Here is a 16,971-nt window from a genome sequence, read left to right on the forward strand (position 1 = left end):
GTTTGTCCTTTTCCATAAGGCCTAGGGATGGATTCCCTAGGCTGGAATTCCGGACCTTCGGATTTGTCCCCTATGTCTCTGTCCCAAGTCTAGGGATTGCTTCCCTAGGCTAGAGTCTTGCCTTTCTGGCACTTACCCTCTTTCCAGACTTAGGTCCACTTCCTGTCCCTCCGACTCTACCTTAGGGTAGTCTACCTCCGTTTGCTTCTACATCAGACTTCGTCTGATGTAGCCCCTATTCCTTCCGGACCTCTGGACCTCCTGTCTTCTGTACCTCTGGACTTCCTGTCTCTCATACCTCCAGGCATCCTGTCCTTCAGACGTTCTGTTCTCCATACCTCTGGACCTCCTGTCCTCCATACTCCAGACCTCTGGACCTCCTATCCTTCCATCCTGTTTTCCTGTAGAAGTATTACCTTGCAGCAGGAACTCTCCTGAGCATTTCCTGCATTCCTCTAGAACTCTCCTGTGCTCCTCTGGAAGTCCTCCAGACTTCCTCGGACCATCATCGGACTTCCTCTGAAATGAAGGGCATATACTTGGGTAAGGGACACAGCGTATGAGCTGAGGCCAAGCCCCTCTGAGTCAGTCTCTCTCTCCTTTGAGCATGGTTCTTAACACTTGTGCATGATAAAGCAACCAACATACAAAGATTACCATACACCTCAAGGTTGTCATTGTGCTCGAAGTAAGAGTCAATGGCCTGTTTGCAATGAAATATACTAGTATACTGTAGAGACAATGCAAGTGAATTTGACTTTGAGAAAGTGCGTTCACAAGTCTCCAAGTCTTCAATGCCGACACCCTTGGTGTAGGTAGTTAATGAAAAAGCTGACATAAGCGTCTATGGGCATGGCCATGAAATGCGCCAACTAGGCAAGTGTGATGTAATGAGCATGCGAGGGCTCCAATGGAACTTTTGTCGATAGTAGTATTGAATTGGCAGCCAATATCATAACCGCCACCCAGATTGTCACCAAAAGCATCCAGCAATTTGGCAACAACCATTAGGGGATACTTTGCACTGTACAACACCTGTCAGCAACAGAAAACAAATAATATGTGTTACTTACAGTTCCCCACTCTGTACCATATCCATGATGAGCAAACAAAAACCATGGCAGCAGACGGCAACAAATATACCCATTTCATCATAGATGCCCCATGCTTTTTGGGTCTTTGAATCATCCATATTTTTCCACCATCCTTCGCAAGAGTTCTCTTCAGGTGCATTCTGACTGACATTGAGTTGTTTCTACATGGAGTCCACATCAATCACTCACCTCCCACCCCAAATTGCATGACACATCCTGTGAAAACTGGTCTACAAAGTCACAAGCCAGGTAATGGTCACTAATGAACAACTGGCCAGTAGGAAGCTCAGATGATGCACCAGGAGTGTTGTTGTTGTCATTGTCATCATTCAGGGAGTGTTGTAGAACTCGCTTCAATGAATTGTTCCCATCCATGGCATAGAGCATCTTGAAGTGTAGCTGGCCTTCATCAGTAAGCATGTAAGTACACGCTGGACAAGCATGTTTGAGGCACCAGTTGGGTGAGTCATGTTGGAGTGATTCCATTATGAGTGAGGCTACAGTCCATCTGATTTGGTGGTACAAGTTGAATGCAATCAAGAATTGACGAGACAGGTGCTGGTGGAATTCAATCTGTGTGATTTTAGTGCTGAGCACAGGTGAACTTGAAGCTGACCATACCCCATGTAAATCAGATATGGTTTTGACAAATGCTTGAATTGAAAGATGTGGGCTCCTGAGGTGTGCTACACAATAAAATTTGAGGGTTTCTAATGTTATACAAACAACTGGTGATATTTGAGAGTGGGGCATAACGCCTTGACGAACCAGTGCCAAGGCAATGGTTTTGTCCCTAGATGATATTTTGAGTAGCAGTTTCTCAGCAACTGTGCAACCAATGACATTATAGTAAGATCAACAAGAAGCCAACAAGTCACATACAAAAGGCATCTACCACCATCATTGGCCACTGGCCACCATCAAAATCAACAACTTCTTCAGTCTCTTCACTGTGCAGGCGATCAAAGAAATTCTTGAAGCCTTTCTGTGACTTTTCTAGGCTCCATAGAAGGTATGCTTCACTCATTGCTGGTATTTGCTCATTGAAAGCAACATTCCTCCGTAGAACACAATCATGCCGGGTACAATTGTTGTGTCAAACACTACAGCCACCATCACGATCATTTGCTTGTACAAACACTCACAATCTCCAGACTTCTTTGAGAACACCTCTCACCAGGTCACCAAACTCCCCACCAGCGTGGCTGATGGGGAGTGCATCAGAACCATCCCATACATCACTGAAAGTGAAGTCTTCACAATCTTCATTGACATCATGGGAGAAAGCAGAAGGATCTTTGAGAGCTTCGAGAGCTTGACACTCATCGATTGACATTGCTTTGAACCAGGTAAGTATCTGTTCTGATCTTTTCTTGTAATGTTAAGCACATGGAGATGACTTACCTTCCAGACGAATCTCTCACCGCTCTTTACAGCTGGATGCTTGCTCAACTAACACCCTATGCTTGAGTATTTTTGACGCACAGCGGGAGGGAAGTCCATTCTTATCCTGCGATGAACCAAAGTGGCAGATTGACCGCAAGGAGAGGTTGGTGCGAATTCGCTGGGTCTGATGTCCTGAATTCCTCATGTTAACTAGTGTTTTATTTTTCAGATGGTCCAGGTGCATGTTTCCCCAGTCAAATATTCATCCACACATGATTGATGAAAGCCTGGACCGACAACTTAAGCCTGGAAGAAATAGTCCATTGTTGCATTATGCATGACTAATAAGTGTTATAGCTGCTACCACTTCCATCTATTCCCTTGGTTATTTGTATTGACCAATTCCTTAAGCTTCTCATATCCACCATGTCGTGCTCTCCCTCACCATCTGTTGTCTCCTGCCATGATGGTCATGTCCAAGACCTGTGCCAGTTACTTGAGGGCATGACTGTATCAGGTACATCTATCACATCTAACACATTAGCCACATGTTCATGCTCTAGAATAGGCTCAGCATTGGACATGGTTACCTGGAGATGCAAGACTGTTGAAGAGACAATAACCTTATCCAAAGCGCTGCATATGGACTCCTTGCATGCCAACCAAACAACATCAGTCCCTGCATCATCTGCTAGCTCATGCACTCATGACCCCCTTCCTTCATCAGACATGCGATCTTTCACCAGCACAAGTATCACACTCCCCACACCACCATTCATGCAGTTGCCCTCCAATAGTGTCATGATTCCAACACTGAGTGAGATTGCACCACCACGTGATGGTCTGAAGCCTGAGGGGTTCTGGGTGATCACAGTTGGACAAGAAGTTGGTATATTCTACCATTGGTAAGCATTGTCGTACTTTCACTTCTAATATTACTGACAATTGTTAAATTAGGGCTGATGTTGCTGAACACACCAACTATGTTAGTGGTAATGTTCAGAAATCATACCCCTCTTTCCAGGAGGCACTCGAAGTGTACACTGTCAAATACAATGAAGGAAGAGTATGAGCAGTCCCGATTCCAGGTGGCCCTTTCTGGCCATCCCCATCTCCAACTTCCCCCTCCTCGTCCTCTAACTTGGATGACCTGTGGTTGCAGGTAGATGACTTGTCAGAGACTATGACCCACTGTGACATTTAGATATGTTTGTAGTTCTGTGTACATATTGTAATATCATGCTGATGAAATACATGTGGTGATCAGTTAACAGAACATACAAGTTGGGCTCTGCATGAATTCAGTATTGTTATGCAACTGTACAGCACTACAGATATTGATAGAGCCCAAAACCTGAATGATTCAACTGCATAGTTACCTTAAGGTCCACATGTAGTAACTGACTCCAGCCAGCAATACTATACAATTGTGGTCTTAGTCCATTAGTCTTAAATTTGTAGCTCACACTAACTGCAACCACTTGCATGTTACAGATGCTAGCCTTCAACACAATCAGAGTAATTTAGAATTCTCTGAAAGTGCTTTATTCTAGATATGCTACAATGTTCGCCATCAGTTCACCATCAGTTTGCTATAGATCTGTCATATGTTTGCTATACATTAAGATTTACATTCACCATGTTCGCCATGTGTTTGATATACATTTGAGCAACATTTGAGATAGTTCAACATATTTCATGTTTGTCTTCAACAATGTTTCCTTACTATACCATACTACAAGTCTGTTCAGGTATTTTCATGCACAACAAGATCCCCACACTTAAGATCTCACTGATTCAGATCTTCTGTGTGCACTTGTGGCAGAAGATTCACGAAAGTGTGGTCATGGACTTGTGTCAGGTCTTCGATCAGGAGCTAGAGCCTCTCCAGATCAAGACAGTGCAAAAGGAGACTATTCACCCTCATATGAGTTACAAGATGAATTCGTCTTGTGCCAATATCTTGCTGTTCTCAGCTGTAGTACAAGTGGAACATTTCTCGGCCTTGGCAACTAATTCCTGATCTGGGGGTGTTGCATGCACACGAGGGATCCTATAATACAGACAGACTACATAGTAACATTGTTTTCTACTTTAAATTCAAAGAACTTGATCTCAGAAATGATGCAAACCAGCAAATCATATAGTATAATGGTGTCATACTTGAGCCGCTCCCTGCAACACAGGCAACTTGTGTGCACAACTTCCCAAATACTTTCAAGAAGTGCTTGCCCCTCCAAAGCATGTATACTGCACTCCTCAAAGAAAATGGACATCCAATGTCCCCCCTTGCATCTTGCATGGCTGAGTAGTTTCCCATGCGACTCATTCCACTTATCTTCAGACTGCCAGTCCTTTTTCCATAGGTTGACCATAATCTCAATACTTTGGAGGGTTGGCAAGTTGCAGGAACAACCAAGGTGATCTTCCATGATGAGTATAGAGTCATCATTGACTTCAGGAGTGATGTTGCGAGAATTGGGACTGTTGACTGCAGACGAAATGGCCAAAGGGGCACCAAGTTGGATGGATGGGTTTGGCTTTATGTAGGCTTGTTGGTATTTTTTCCTAAGAGCAGTCAGTGAGAACAAGAGATGTCATTACTAAACAAGATAATGCATTACCTTGCCCGCTTGCTTTCAAACTCATGCATAAGTACAATTATTAGATATGAGAGTGGGAGCAGACTGACCATGCCATCTGAGCATGGGCCTTTGCATTTTGCCCATCTCAAACTCTGGAATCGCAGGTAAGTATAATTTCATTTTAAAAATTCAATGCTTACCCTGGCTTTGCAAGCCAATGCTCTGTAGCCACATGCTGCCTAGCAGCTGGACTGTGAGATCTGTACCAACTCGAATGACCCTTTTTATGTTAGACATCATGTACATAATTTGAAAATCAAGACTTACCATCTGAGTTTAAGGTGGAAAATTGACTCATAAGATTTCGCAACATCGACAGTATTAAGATATAGCTTTCAATTGTGGTGTGATGTTGTTTGGATTCCCCCTCATCCAGTTGCCACCAAATTACAAAATCTGCAATGTAGACTTGCCAATAATGCTGTGCAACCGAAAGGAAGCCTGCACCATATAACCATCAGGATGGGCTGTAGCAAATGCAACTTTAACTAAGCCAAGGAACACAATGGGGTATTTGATGGTGCATGACATGTGGTGGGTCATCTCCAGTGCATGGATCATGTGGTATGGGCTGCACTATGAGCTGATATACTAGTAGTGCATCCTACTAGATCGAGTATTCTACAACATACCCATCAGATGATTGCCTTGACGTACCTGAGCTGGACTCTATTTCCAGTCATCAACTTGTACTGTGAGTGTTATACTGTGTTTTGTGCTGTCACTCAAACTGAATGTCGATGACCCAAGCAGTAACCATCTTTAATGGTGCATTGATACAATCAGTACTAATGCCAATTTTATTTGGTAGGTTTTCAATCACATCAGATGCACCCAGAGTCTTCCATTGATGTGATTCTAGGTTCTCAAGGCAAGCATAATTTATTTTCTACTGGTGTTGCCACAACCTCCTTCCTACACACAGAAAAGTGTTATGAGCTACATTTATCACTTGGACAACTTTGACACCAACAGGAACTTTGTTGCTAATGGAGGACCTGATGATTTCAATGTAATGAGTGACCATGATGGTAAGGTATTATTTTATTTAGATGTGTCTACACATCATAACAATACTTTAAAACAGTGGGAAGTCCCAGCATTTATCACACCAAGCACAACGTGTCTGGTAGAGATGCATATTCATTTGACAGTATCAACTGGGAGGACCCATCATTGTACAATATGCTACTCTCAGCTGAGGAATTACAGGCCATCAATGCAGAAACCACCTTTCCAAAGCTTTGTGACCCTCCCATTGCAAACCTGTCATCTGCCAGTGATACCAGTGAATCTGAGCCTCCCTCTCGCATGCCATCACCTATTGGAAATTCAAGGTTAGAGCCTCTTCGCAATGCAATTTTGTCCACATGGGCAGCGCATAACCCAATGTGCTCTGTTATTCATGTATGGACCCCACCATTTCAACTGTCAGATGCCCAAAAGGCATCTTGCAAGATCAAGCACAACCAGAAGGTGGAGACAACAAAGCGCATACACAATGCTGTTGCCATATACCTGGACGAGCAGAAAATGAAAATCGGATCCCTCTCCCATGCTCTCAACATCACTCCCAAATATATCAATGACATTATTGGCAGTCACACCAAATATTGCACGATGCACAAGGTGCAGTTGACTAATGCTCTTATTCATGCCAAGGCCAAGGAAATGAATACCAGTAATTCACCTCCCTTGACTTCTCACTGTCATAACTTAAATTCCGTGATACTCAGATCAACCTGTTGGTTCTCAATACACCTTGGTTGAACTGCGTGAGATGGTTGCCAATGACCCTTGGATGAAAAAGTTGATGAGGGACGAGAAGGTGGGTTATATTGCAGCTCTCACTGAGCACCGTAAGCAGAATGTAACTAATGTGTGAGGAAATAATATGGCAGCAGCAAGAGATGTTCTGCTCACAACAGAAAGGGTTGTCAAAGAGGTATGTTCTCATGTACATCAAGTATGTTCATCTGACCTCATTTTTTTGTAACTCCAAAGCTTGATGACTTACGTGTTCACACTGGCACCTATGCGACTATGTTTGTCGTCCGTGGCCATATCAATGACACAATTCAAAGCTCAATGCATGGTACTGACAATTCCAATGATTTTTAGGAAGATGTTTATGACATTCCAATGGCTGACTATCTCCGACAATATGAACAGTGGGCATGCACACAAAATCAAAGTGAGTTGTTGATGTTTTCACATTCATTCTGTTGATAATGACTATCCTGCAGATCTAAATGAATGCAACTCATTGGAGGCTGTGCACAAGCAAGTTCAAAAATTGATTATCCGTGGACTGAGTGAGTGGCAACATCGATTACCATGTGAGATTCACATGAAATATCCTTGACAGTTGCAGTGACTGGCAAAAAAAACATTGCCATGAACTACAACAACTACCAGACTGCAGTTGTTGAAACATGTGCTGTCCAGCTTGTAGGATGGCCTGGAAGCATCAAGTTCATCAATCCTTTGAATATTGGTACTGTTGGGGACATTTGCAAGCTTTGTGATGTGCTCAAGGATAAAACTTGTTATTGGACTGCGCTTATGCCAACAGAAGTCAAAGCTCACACGGCAGAACTCGATGTGCACCATTCAGCAGGTGACATTGTTTGCCAGCCATGCAAGAGGTGTTCTGACGCTGGAGGCTCTCACAAGCGCAAGGCTTTACCCACCACAAGGAGAGAGAAGAACAGGCCCTTGAAGAAGGCAAAAAAGATGGCCACCGGCAATGGTGAGGCTCCCAAAAGTGTGGAATTCGTTGTGTCATCTGACGAGGAAGAGGAAGAGTTCAAGGACATGTAGTGTACTCTCTGCTACCTTTGTTAGCATGTTGTACATAGCCCAATCATCACTGGCAGTAGCTGTTGAACATGTGTTAAAACGCACCCTCAATACAATCAATTTGACAAGCTCATCATGTACAACAGCAGGCACAAAGGTTCGGGTGGCGGGCGGTGATAGCTGATGTCAGGAACATCAACTATGTCAGTGCCGACATGCCCACGCCTACTTACCCTAGTATACTACTCTACTGATTATTATAAGTCGCTCATTATCGAAGAGATATTGAAGGAGGCTTGCAGGTGTTGAAAATCTGTCATTTTACAGGTGATAACCCTATCTATTATCACTTCTATTTAGATCCCTTACATGGGAGTCACAGGTGGATTCTCGCCCCTAGTTAGTAACAAACATCCGATTGTGTCAGTGTTACTAAGAAGTAATGTTTATGGTGACACACAGGTGCTCAGTGTTAACTAGAGAATGGGTTGCCGGAATCAGGATGTTCATCTTTTGCAGTGTTTCAACATTCAGAACCATGTGAGTTCCTACTATAATTGTAGTCTGTTGTTCTTTCGAAGACTCCTGGTCTGATTTCTCCTTGTTAATTACCTTCAAATACTAGGTCAATCAAGATGGGAATGGATATAATGCGTTTGATTGTGCTCATTTTGGCCTCACAAGCACTGGATGGTTGTATATCTAGCACCGACTCCTTTGTCATATGTCCATCTTGTTATGAGACTTTAGAAGTTAAGGTGAGACTTGAGATATGATTCCGACTCCCTGCTAATGTAAATAATTGTATAGTTTATATACTATGATATGCTAATCCTAAGTATCTGCTCCGGTGAGTCTATGTTTCGGACTTGTCTTTCTTCCATGCTGTGCTTACAAATCATAATGCCATGGACACGCCTGTTCCCACCTCCTCGGATTCAGCCACAAACAGGCAATGCTTTGTCCCAAACCTTTCAAATTGGTGTGGTTGTCATTGACCTTTTAGCCTCAACAAGTAGTCTCATCAATCACATTGTGTGACTCAATACTATTTCTATGGCTATCCCATCCCTGCCCTCATCCTGACTAGTCTCTCCATTCTTTATATGCCCGATTTGTAACCATCTGTTGCCAGACAATGTGATCTGAGACACGCCATGCCGTTGCTCCCCATGTTCCATGCTTGTCACACTCTCCAGATGATTTTCACTATGCTCCGTTCACCCATAACCTGCACTCAGTACAATCCACGATGTTTGTATCTATCAACTGTCTAAATTTCATATGACCCACACAAACTGTGATCTCCCAGGCCTGTATCTCATTCTCTGTGAGTCCATCAATCATGTCCCAGGTTTCTACTCAAGTTGCATTAAGAATGCAGTGATACACCATCACTCTGTTTCTCCACCTATCGGAACTGTACCTGTGTCGCAGCAACCACAATGGAATACCCTATCATAGACCTGTCTGACATTCACTGCAGTATGCTGAATTGTGTGAGGTTCAAAGGCAAGTGTTCAGACATGCTGAACAAATCTGATTGGATGCCCGCATCTTGATGAAATGATCGGCAATGAGGTCCTGAAAACATGCTTTAACACATGGGCGAACAGAAGCATCAGGAATCCTGGAAACACATTGAGATAAAGCAGAGTGGGAGAGTGTGTCCAGGTGACACCGGATGATTTCATCACAAGTATGGAACCAAGGGGGATAACATTCCAACCAGTCCAAAAAACAAACTTGAGAGGAAGTGAAGGACAGTTGACGGATTACACTACAGTGACAATAACCAGCGCTTTGAAAGGCAGGTAATGACAACGAAACAGATGTGCTTTGCTGTGTGATGACAATAACGACACCATCATAGCAAATAGGACCCATGAATACTAGGGTGCAAGACAAGCATGTACGATGATGAGAAATGAGGGATTTGAGAAGCCAAGCACAAAATGCAGATGCAGTTGAAAAAATCAAAGTATGATATTGGGGATAATAAAGAGGGTCATAATAATCAGGGTAATCGCAGATATTGTGAACAGTGGAGGGTGTTATGGTGAACTAGGATAGGCACAACAACAGATACTCGATAAGAGTAGCATCTGACATTGAATCAAGACCTTGCAAATACAAGGGTCGTAAGACAAGCCAAAGAGAGTGTCTCTGGTTTGAATATCGGTATCAGACGACTTAGGATTGGGGGTCCTAAGCGAAGGATGTTTCAGGTGAGAACCTAGTAGATTAAAGTGAAGATCTGCTAAGTACATGACTGAGCTTATATAGATGTAGCTATCTTTAGGGCAGGTACGTATTGTTACAATTGTGGTTACCCCTATCTCTTTTCTCTCTTCTCGCTCATGTATTACATCATGACCACACCTTGTCATGCCATCATTAGACCAACCAATCATCCGTAGCTGTATTACATCACAACCACCTCGTGCCATTGCTAGATGACACCATCTCTTATCTCTGACTCGTCTAGATGACGCGTACAATACCGGCCCTAAACCTCTTACGTCTATATAAACCTGGTCTTGTACTTAGTTAGAACTTCACTTTAATCTACTAGGTTTTACCCAGAACTATCCTTCGCTTAGGACCCCCAATCCTAAGTTGTCTGATAACCAATATTCAAGCCAGAGACACTCTCTCTGACTTGTCTTAAGAACCTTACATTCATAAGGCTTGAACCGGCTTCAGGCGTGCTCTTATCGAGTACCTGTTGTTGAGCCCACCCTAGTCCGCTGTAACAAAAGATTAAAGTCAATTATCGACCCTCTCCATCCGAAGAGGTTACAGAACCAGAAAGAACTCAGCGAGAGAACAACAACATTCCCCTGAACCAGAAACATCACTTGACCAGACACTCAGGATGTCCACCATCTCTACCTCCCCAGAATTGAAAGCCGGAGCTCCATCCACCTATGATGGGAGTCCTCAACAGGCTCTACGATGGTTGTATGCTGTTAAGGCATATTTTGCGCTTAATGCTACGATCTACAATACCAACGATAAGAAGGTCATCACTGCCCTTGCTTATATGACAGAAGGAAGTGCTATGGGATGGGCACTCACTTTCTACACTGAAGTCGACAACTCTGTCGCCAAGACCTACGGGACCTTCACGAACTTTGAAACCAAGTTCAAAGAGGCCTTTGTACCGGCTGATGCCATCGGTACCGCCATGAACAACCTACGAACATTGAAACAGATGGGAGATCTTACCTCCTACATCGCCAGTTTCAAGACTCTTGCTGCACAAGCCTCTGTGAAGCAAGACGCCGTCCTTATCATGTTCTTCAATGACGGACTGAAGAAAGGAATCGTCAACTCTGTCTATCAGATGGAAACCATTCCAATAGATTTCGACAAATATGTTGCTACCGTCATTAGACTGGATAGTAACTATCAGAGAGGGGTCGCATATCGATCAAACCATCGAACCACTACCAGACCATCTGGACAGTGATACATACCCAGACCCTCCATTGATCAGCATGATCCAAATGCCATGGAGATAGACCGACTCATTGAAGCCGAGAGAAGTGACCATATGAAGAAAGGACTATGCTTCACATGTCACCAGAAGGGGCATATGACTAAAGCATGCCCGCAGAAGAAGAAGATCCCTATTCACAGAGAAGAAATAAGCGACAGCGATCAAGAAGATGAAGATACAATGATCCATCGCCTTGCCGAGGATTTTTGATGTGGAAGACTGGATCGACGTCAGTATCTTCCATACCTATCAGACTTGTACAAAGTATTGGAATCAGAAAGGAACTTCGCATTCCCATTTCTCTCATTTCCAGAACCCTTCTGAAAACCGTCGAAACAACAGCTGTTGTTGACTCTGGTGCTGCCGGAACCTTTATTTCCGAAGAGTTCGTCAAGACTCACGGGATCCGAACGCATAAGCTATCAAAACCATTTCGAGTTACCACTGCGGATGGAAGTTATGCAAAGGGGGGCGCCATCACCCGATACTGCATCCTTATTGTCAAAATTGATGAACGATCCATGATAGGAAAGTTCAATATCACTCGACTCAGTCAAAGAGATCAGATTCTACTAGGGATCCCTGGCTATGCGCCATGGACCCAGTAATCTGATGGAAAGCAGAGACGCTAGAACTCCAGAGAACGGAGAAAAGCGATCAGATTGAAGAAGACGTCAATAAAGATAGAAGGAAAAATGGACTCCCCCTCCTCTTTCGAAAGCCAGATCAGAAACCAACTCCGGTAGTAGTGCTACCAAAAGCACCTCCTAGGAAATCGGTCAACATATCTAATGAACTGACACCGTCAGCCACCTTGGAAGAAATCCCCGACGACAACGAACCAACACCACCATTGCAAGAAATCCCTGACGATGACGACGAAACTTTCAATACTAAAGAAGACGTATGGACAACAGATTATGCACCGCCGGTGCAAGAAATCTCCATGTATCGTTTAGAAGATGATGAATTTTTGGTCGAATACCCCAACAACGCCTCGGAACTTCGGGTAATCACCAATGTCTCACTAGACACACCATTAACAAGGGACGGGACTAGCATTATAGAACAACAAACCACGGTTACACCTTTGGCACGGCCCACTGAATACATCAAAACCAGTAACAAAGCCCAACAGTTCGCATTGGCCGCTGGGCTGGAACAAAGGAAGAAACCCTTTGAAGAACTTGTCCCTTCCTACCTTCACAACTTCGCCGACATCTTTGCAAAAGACGGTCTGAGTCAATTGCCTCCTGAACGACCTGGGATAGACCATCGGATAGAAACTAAACCTGGTTTCATACCCAAAACGTCCAAAGTATACCTGTTATCTGAGAAAGAGCGTACAGCGGTTAAAGTGTTTATTGATGAAAACGTGAAAAAGGAATTCATCTCCAAATCAAAGTCGCCGCAAGCTAGCGGTTTCTTTTTTGTAGGAAAGAAGGGTGGGGATCTTCGCCCCTGTCAGGACTATCAGTACATCAATGAATGGATGGTCAAGAACGCTTATCCACTCCCGTTGCCGCTCTCCCTAATCGCTCGGCTACACGGTGCCAAATACTTCACAAAGATGGACGTTCGTTCAGGATACAACAACATTCACATTCATCCAGAAGACCGATGGAAAGCTGCCTTTACTACAGAATATGGTCTGTTTGAGCCAAACATCATGTTCTTCGGCCTTTGCAATTCCCCCGCTACCTTCCAGGTGTATATGAACAAAACGTTTCAACAGGAAATAAACGAAGGATGGCTCATCATATACATGGACGATATTCTAATTTTCTCTAATGATCTCGCCTCTCACCAAAAACGCACACAACACATCTTAGAAATAATTCGGAAGGAGAGGCTTTTCCTTAAACCAGAGAAATGTACATTCAATGCTCAAGAAGTAGAGTATCTCAGGATGATTATCCGCCCTGGCTGCATGGCAATGGACAACACCAAGACCGATGGTATCTGAGATTGGCCTATACCGACGACTGTAAAGGAAGTCTGGTCATTCTTGGGATTTTGCAATTTCTATCGAAACTTCATTTCCCACTATTCCGACATCACCTGACCTTTGATTGATCTTACCAAGAAGAACGTCAAGTTCTTATGGACAGAACAATGCTCATCCGCCTTCTCCACCCTGAAAGAATGCTTTCTGAAGCAACCAGTTCTTCTGAATCCTGATCCCAGTAGACAATTTGCAGTTGCAACCGACGCATCCCTGGTCGCCACAGGTGCGGTATGACTTCAGACCAATGATAACGGTGTCTATCACCCGTGTGGATATCTATCACAGACCTTAAACCCGGCAGAACGAAACTACCAGATTTTTGATCGGGAACTCCTCGCAGTCATTCACGCCCTTACAGAATGGTGCCATTACCTGGAAGGAAATGCTCACCCGGTCGTAGTGTTCACGGATCACAAAAATCTACTGTATTTCCAAACCGTGCAGAAGCTGACTTGTCGACAAGCTCAATGGCAGCTGATTTTGTCATGCTATGATATAGAACTCCATCATGTCGCAGGAACTAAACTCGTCGCTCCAGACGCTCTCTCCCGCCGCCCTGATCACGGATCCGACTCTGCTGACGACAACAAAAACGAGACCCTCCTCCCCGACTCCATGTTTGTCCAACTTCTTGACGTCGAGCTCATGACCATGCTCGCCAACCCTGATCCGTCGGATCCCGACCCTATCTTCACCACCGCTTCTGATGCGCTGGATGGTCTTTCCCTTCCCCCGATGAAATCTGCACTTGCCAATTGGATCATTAAGGATGACATTCTTTACTATAAAGACCATGCTTACGTCCACCCTGCCAGACGATGTCTCATTCTAGAATGATGTCATGACCACCCCACCGCCGGCCACCCCGGTCGCTTTAAAACGGAGGAATTGGTCAAGAGAGATTTTTGGTGGCCCTCTATGGGCACCTATATCCGTAAATACATTGAGGGTTGCGCCCTTTGCCAGCAAATGAAATCCGATACCCATCCTACACTCCCTCCTTTGATCCCTATTTCTTCCGCCGCTGCGGCTCCCTTCATGCAGGTCTCCATTGATCTAATCACCGATCTTCCTCTCTGCACCGGCTTTGATTCTGTAATGGTCGTGGTCGACCATGGCCTTATGAAGGGGGTAATTCTCATCCCTTGCACTAAAACTATCACTTCGGAAGGAGTTGCAAAGAAATTCTTCAAATACGTCTACCGATGATTCGGCCTACATGAAAAAGTCATTTCTGATTGTGGGCTGCAATTCATATCCAAGTTCTCACGAGCCCTTGCCAAGCTTTTAAAATACGACATAGCGGCATCCACCGCTTATCACCCTCAGACCGATGGCCAGACTGAACAACTTAACCAAGAACTCAAAATGTACCTTCGGATCTATTGCCGGAATCACCCAGAAGACTGGGCCAAACACCTTCCAATGGCAGAATTCGTGCATAACCACTGAAAACATGATTCCCGTAATGCGTCACCCTTCTTCTTAATGATGGGCTATGAACCATGAGCCCTCCCTCATACTCTTCCCAACTCTACCGTCCCCACAGCAGAAGAGAGACTTCTCTCTCTCCAGAAGTCCAGAGAAGAGGCCCTGTCGTGCCACACCCTCGCAATGCAGCGAATGGCAGAACGAACTCATGGACAGAAATACCACCCATGGAAAGTAGGAGATAAGGTTTGGTTGTCAGGGAAGAATTTGATTACTCAGTTACCATCGCGGAAACTTGCGCCCAAACGATATGGCCCTTTCCTGATCACTGCAGTCCTATCCCCTATCACATTCACACTCCAGCTCCCCCCACAATGGAAAGTTCACCCCATGTTCCATGCTTCTGAGCTATCATCCTATCACGAAACAGAGATTCACGGACCGAACTTCCACGACCCTCCTCCTGACATCATCGATAACGAAGAAGAATATGAAATCAATGCGATCTTATCACATAAGGGGACGGGTAAACGAAGACGCTATCTCGTGTCCTGGAAAGGATACTCTTCCGCCAGCAATGAGTGGGTTCCAGAAGGAAATCTCGCTAATGCCTCCGACGTTCTCACTGCCTATAAGAAAGCCCATGGGCTATAGAATTCTAAGCAATGTCCCACATTGAACGACTACATCTCTGTATCCTCTGCATCGAAGAACTCACCGCCACCATGAATACCGTTGCTGAAGGAAACGCCCATCCATTGACACTCCTTGATTATCAAAATGCTACCGCCGCCAACCTTGCCCAACACACATCATCCCCCGCAACATCACCACCAGCTTCCAACTCCACCCTAACCCTCACCAATGACTCTGTCCTCACCAACTACTTCTCGGTCATTGACCAAGTAGAAACTAGCGCCCTGTTTGAATCTGCTATCACCTCCCAGCAGTATGCTATAGAAATAGATCGTCTCCTTGGAGAACGGGGAGCAATATCTAGTGGCCTCATAATCAGAATTATTAGAGATGCCAGCCTTATTGAACGCACCGCCGCCCTCCTCGATGATGAGCGCCATCAAACCATCTTCTGCCATCTCCACATACGCATCCACAATACTGCGATCTGTCTCTTACCAGAAGAGACTAGAGATGCCATCAGAGAAGCTATTCACATCATCACCGAGCACATTGCCCTCAACCCCATTGCGTGACCACCATCCCCTCATATCGTTGTCCCCGTACCACCGCCAGCTCCTACTACGACTGCCAAGGAGCATCAGGATGATAATATCCCTCCTATTGCTGTACTCCACGTACCAGCTTCTCCTTCTCCTGACCCCATCACGCGTACTATGTGACGACTCCCACTTAAATGACAATCCTCACGCCTCGCCGCTAAACGAGCCACCTCCGTCTCCCCCACTAAGTCACCACTCAAACGATCTAGATCGCCATCCCCTCCGAACCGATCCTCCTCCTCTGTCACAACCGTAAAAACATCACCGATCGACAACGTCATATGCCGCAACTGTCATGTTGCCGGACATCGTCATAAAAACTGCCCTGCATATTACTGCAGAGTCTGCAAGGAGTATGCACCCGGTCATCTATCAGTTTTCTGTAGAGAGTTGAAGGGGGAAGCAGTCATTCCATTGGTATGGACCGATGTAGGTTTTTACAACACTCTTGCTCGATGGGAAATTGAGCAAGACGGTATTGCTCATGCCGCCGAAATGGCGCAGACCACTATCACTGAAGAGCAGGATGATCTGCTCTATTCCAACTATGATGCGGACCCCATCTACTGGGCCAACCAAGATAATTGAAGTCGGTGACTTCATCCGTAAACGAGGGGTAATGTTACAATCGTGGTTACCCCTATCTCTTTTCTCTCTTCTCGCTCATGTATTACGTCATGACTGCACCTTGTCGTGCCATCATTAGACCAACCAATCATCCGTAGCTGTATTACATCACAACCACCTTGTGCCATTGCTAGATGACGCCATCTCTTATCTCTGACTCATCTTGATGACACCATTTCTTATCTCTGGCTCGTCTAGATGATGCATACAATACCAGCCCTAAACCTCTTACGTC

At 44.7% G+C, this 16,971-nt stretch overlaps 3 protein-coding genes across 3 annotated transcripts; 1 reads left to right on the top strand and 2 right to left on the bottom strand.

The window, feature by feature from the left end:
* Nucleotides 1-1,069: 1,069 nt before the first annotated feature.
* Nucleotides 1,070-3,064, bottom strand: BJ212DRAFT_1449024 (uncharacterized protein; the record flags this gene model as incomplete). The annotated part of the gene is made up of 5 exons (XM_041338627.1): nt 1,070-1,255; nt 1,284-1,498; nt 1,523-1,667; nt 1,716-1,887; nt 2,964-3,064. The coding sequence occupies 5 exons, from the start codon at nt 3,062-3,064 to the stop codon at nt 1,070-1,072; spliced, it is 819 nt and encodes a 272-aa protein (XP_041188580.1).
* Nucleotides 3,065-4,412: 1,348 nt separating this feature from the next.
* On the bottom strand, nt 4,413-5,299 carry BJ212DRAFT_1302993 (uncharacterized protein; the record flags this gene model as incomplete). Its single annotated transcript, XM_041333347.1, has 4 exons — nt 4,413-4,549; nt 4,696-4,971; nt 5,173-5,217; nt 5,266-5,299. 4 exons carry the CDS (start codon nt 5,297-5,299, stop codon nt 4,413-4,415), a joined length of 492 nt encoding a protein of 163 aa, XP_041188581.1.
* A 2,223-nt stretch (nt 5,300-7,522) lies between these two features.
* BJ212DRAFT_1212282 (uncharacterized protein) lies at nt 7,523-7,807 on the top strand (the record flags this gene model as incomplete). Its single annotated transcript, XM_041329252.1, has 1 exon — nt 7,523-7,807. A coding segment is annotated over one exon (285 nt), but the record flags the coding sequence as incomplete, so codon positions are not given.
* Between the last annotated feature and the right edge of the window lie 9,164 nt (nt 7,808-16,971).

The sequence above is a fragment of the Suillus subaureus genome (assembly GCF_016647635.1).
Source record: "Suillus subaureus strain MN1 chromosome Unknown BJ212scaffold_38, whole genome shotgun sequence".
Taxonomy (NCBI): Eukaryota; Fungi; Basidiomycota; class Agaricomycetes; order Boletales; family Suillaceae; genus Suillus; species Suillus subaureus.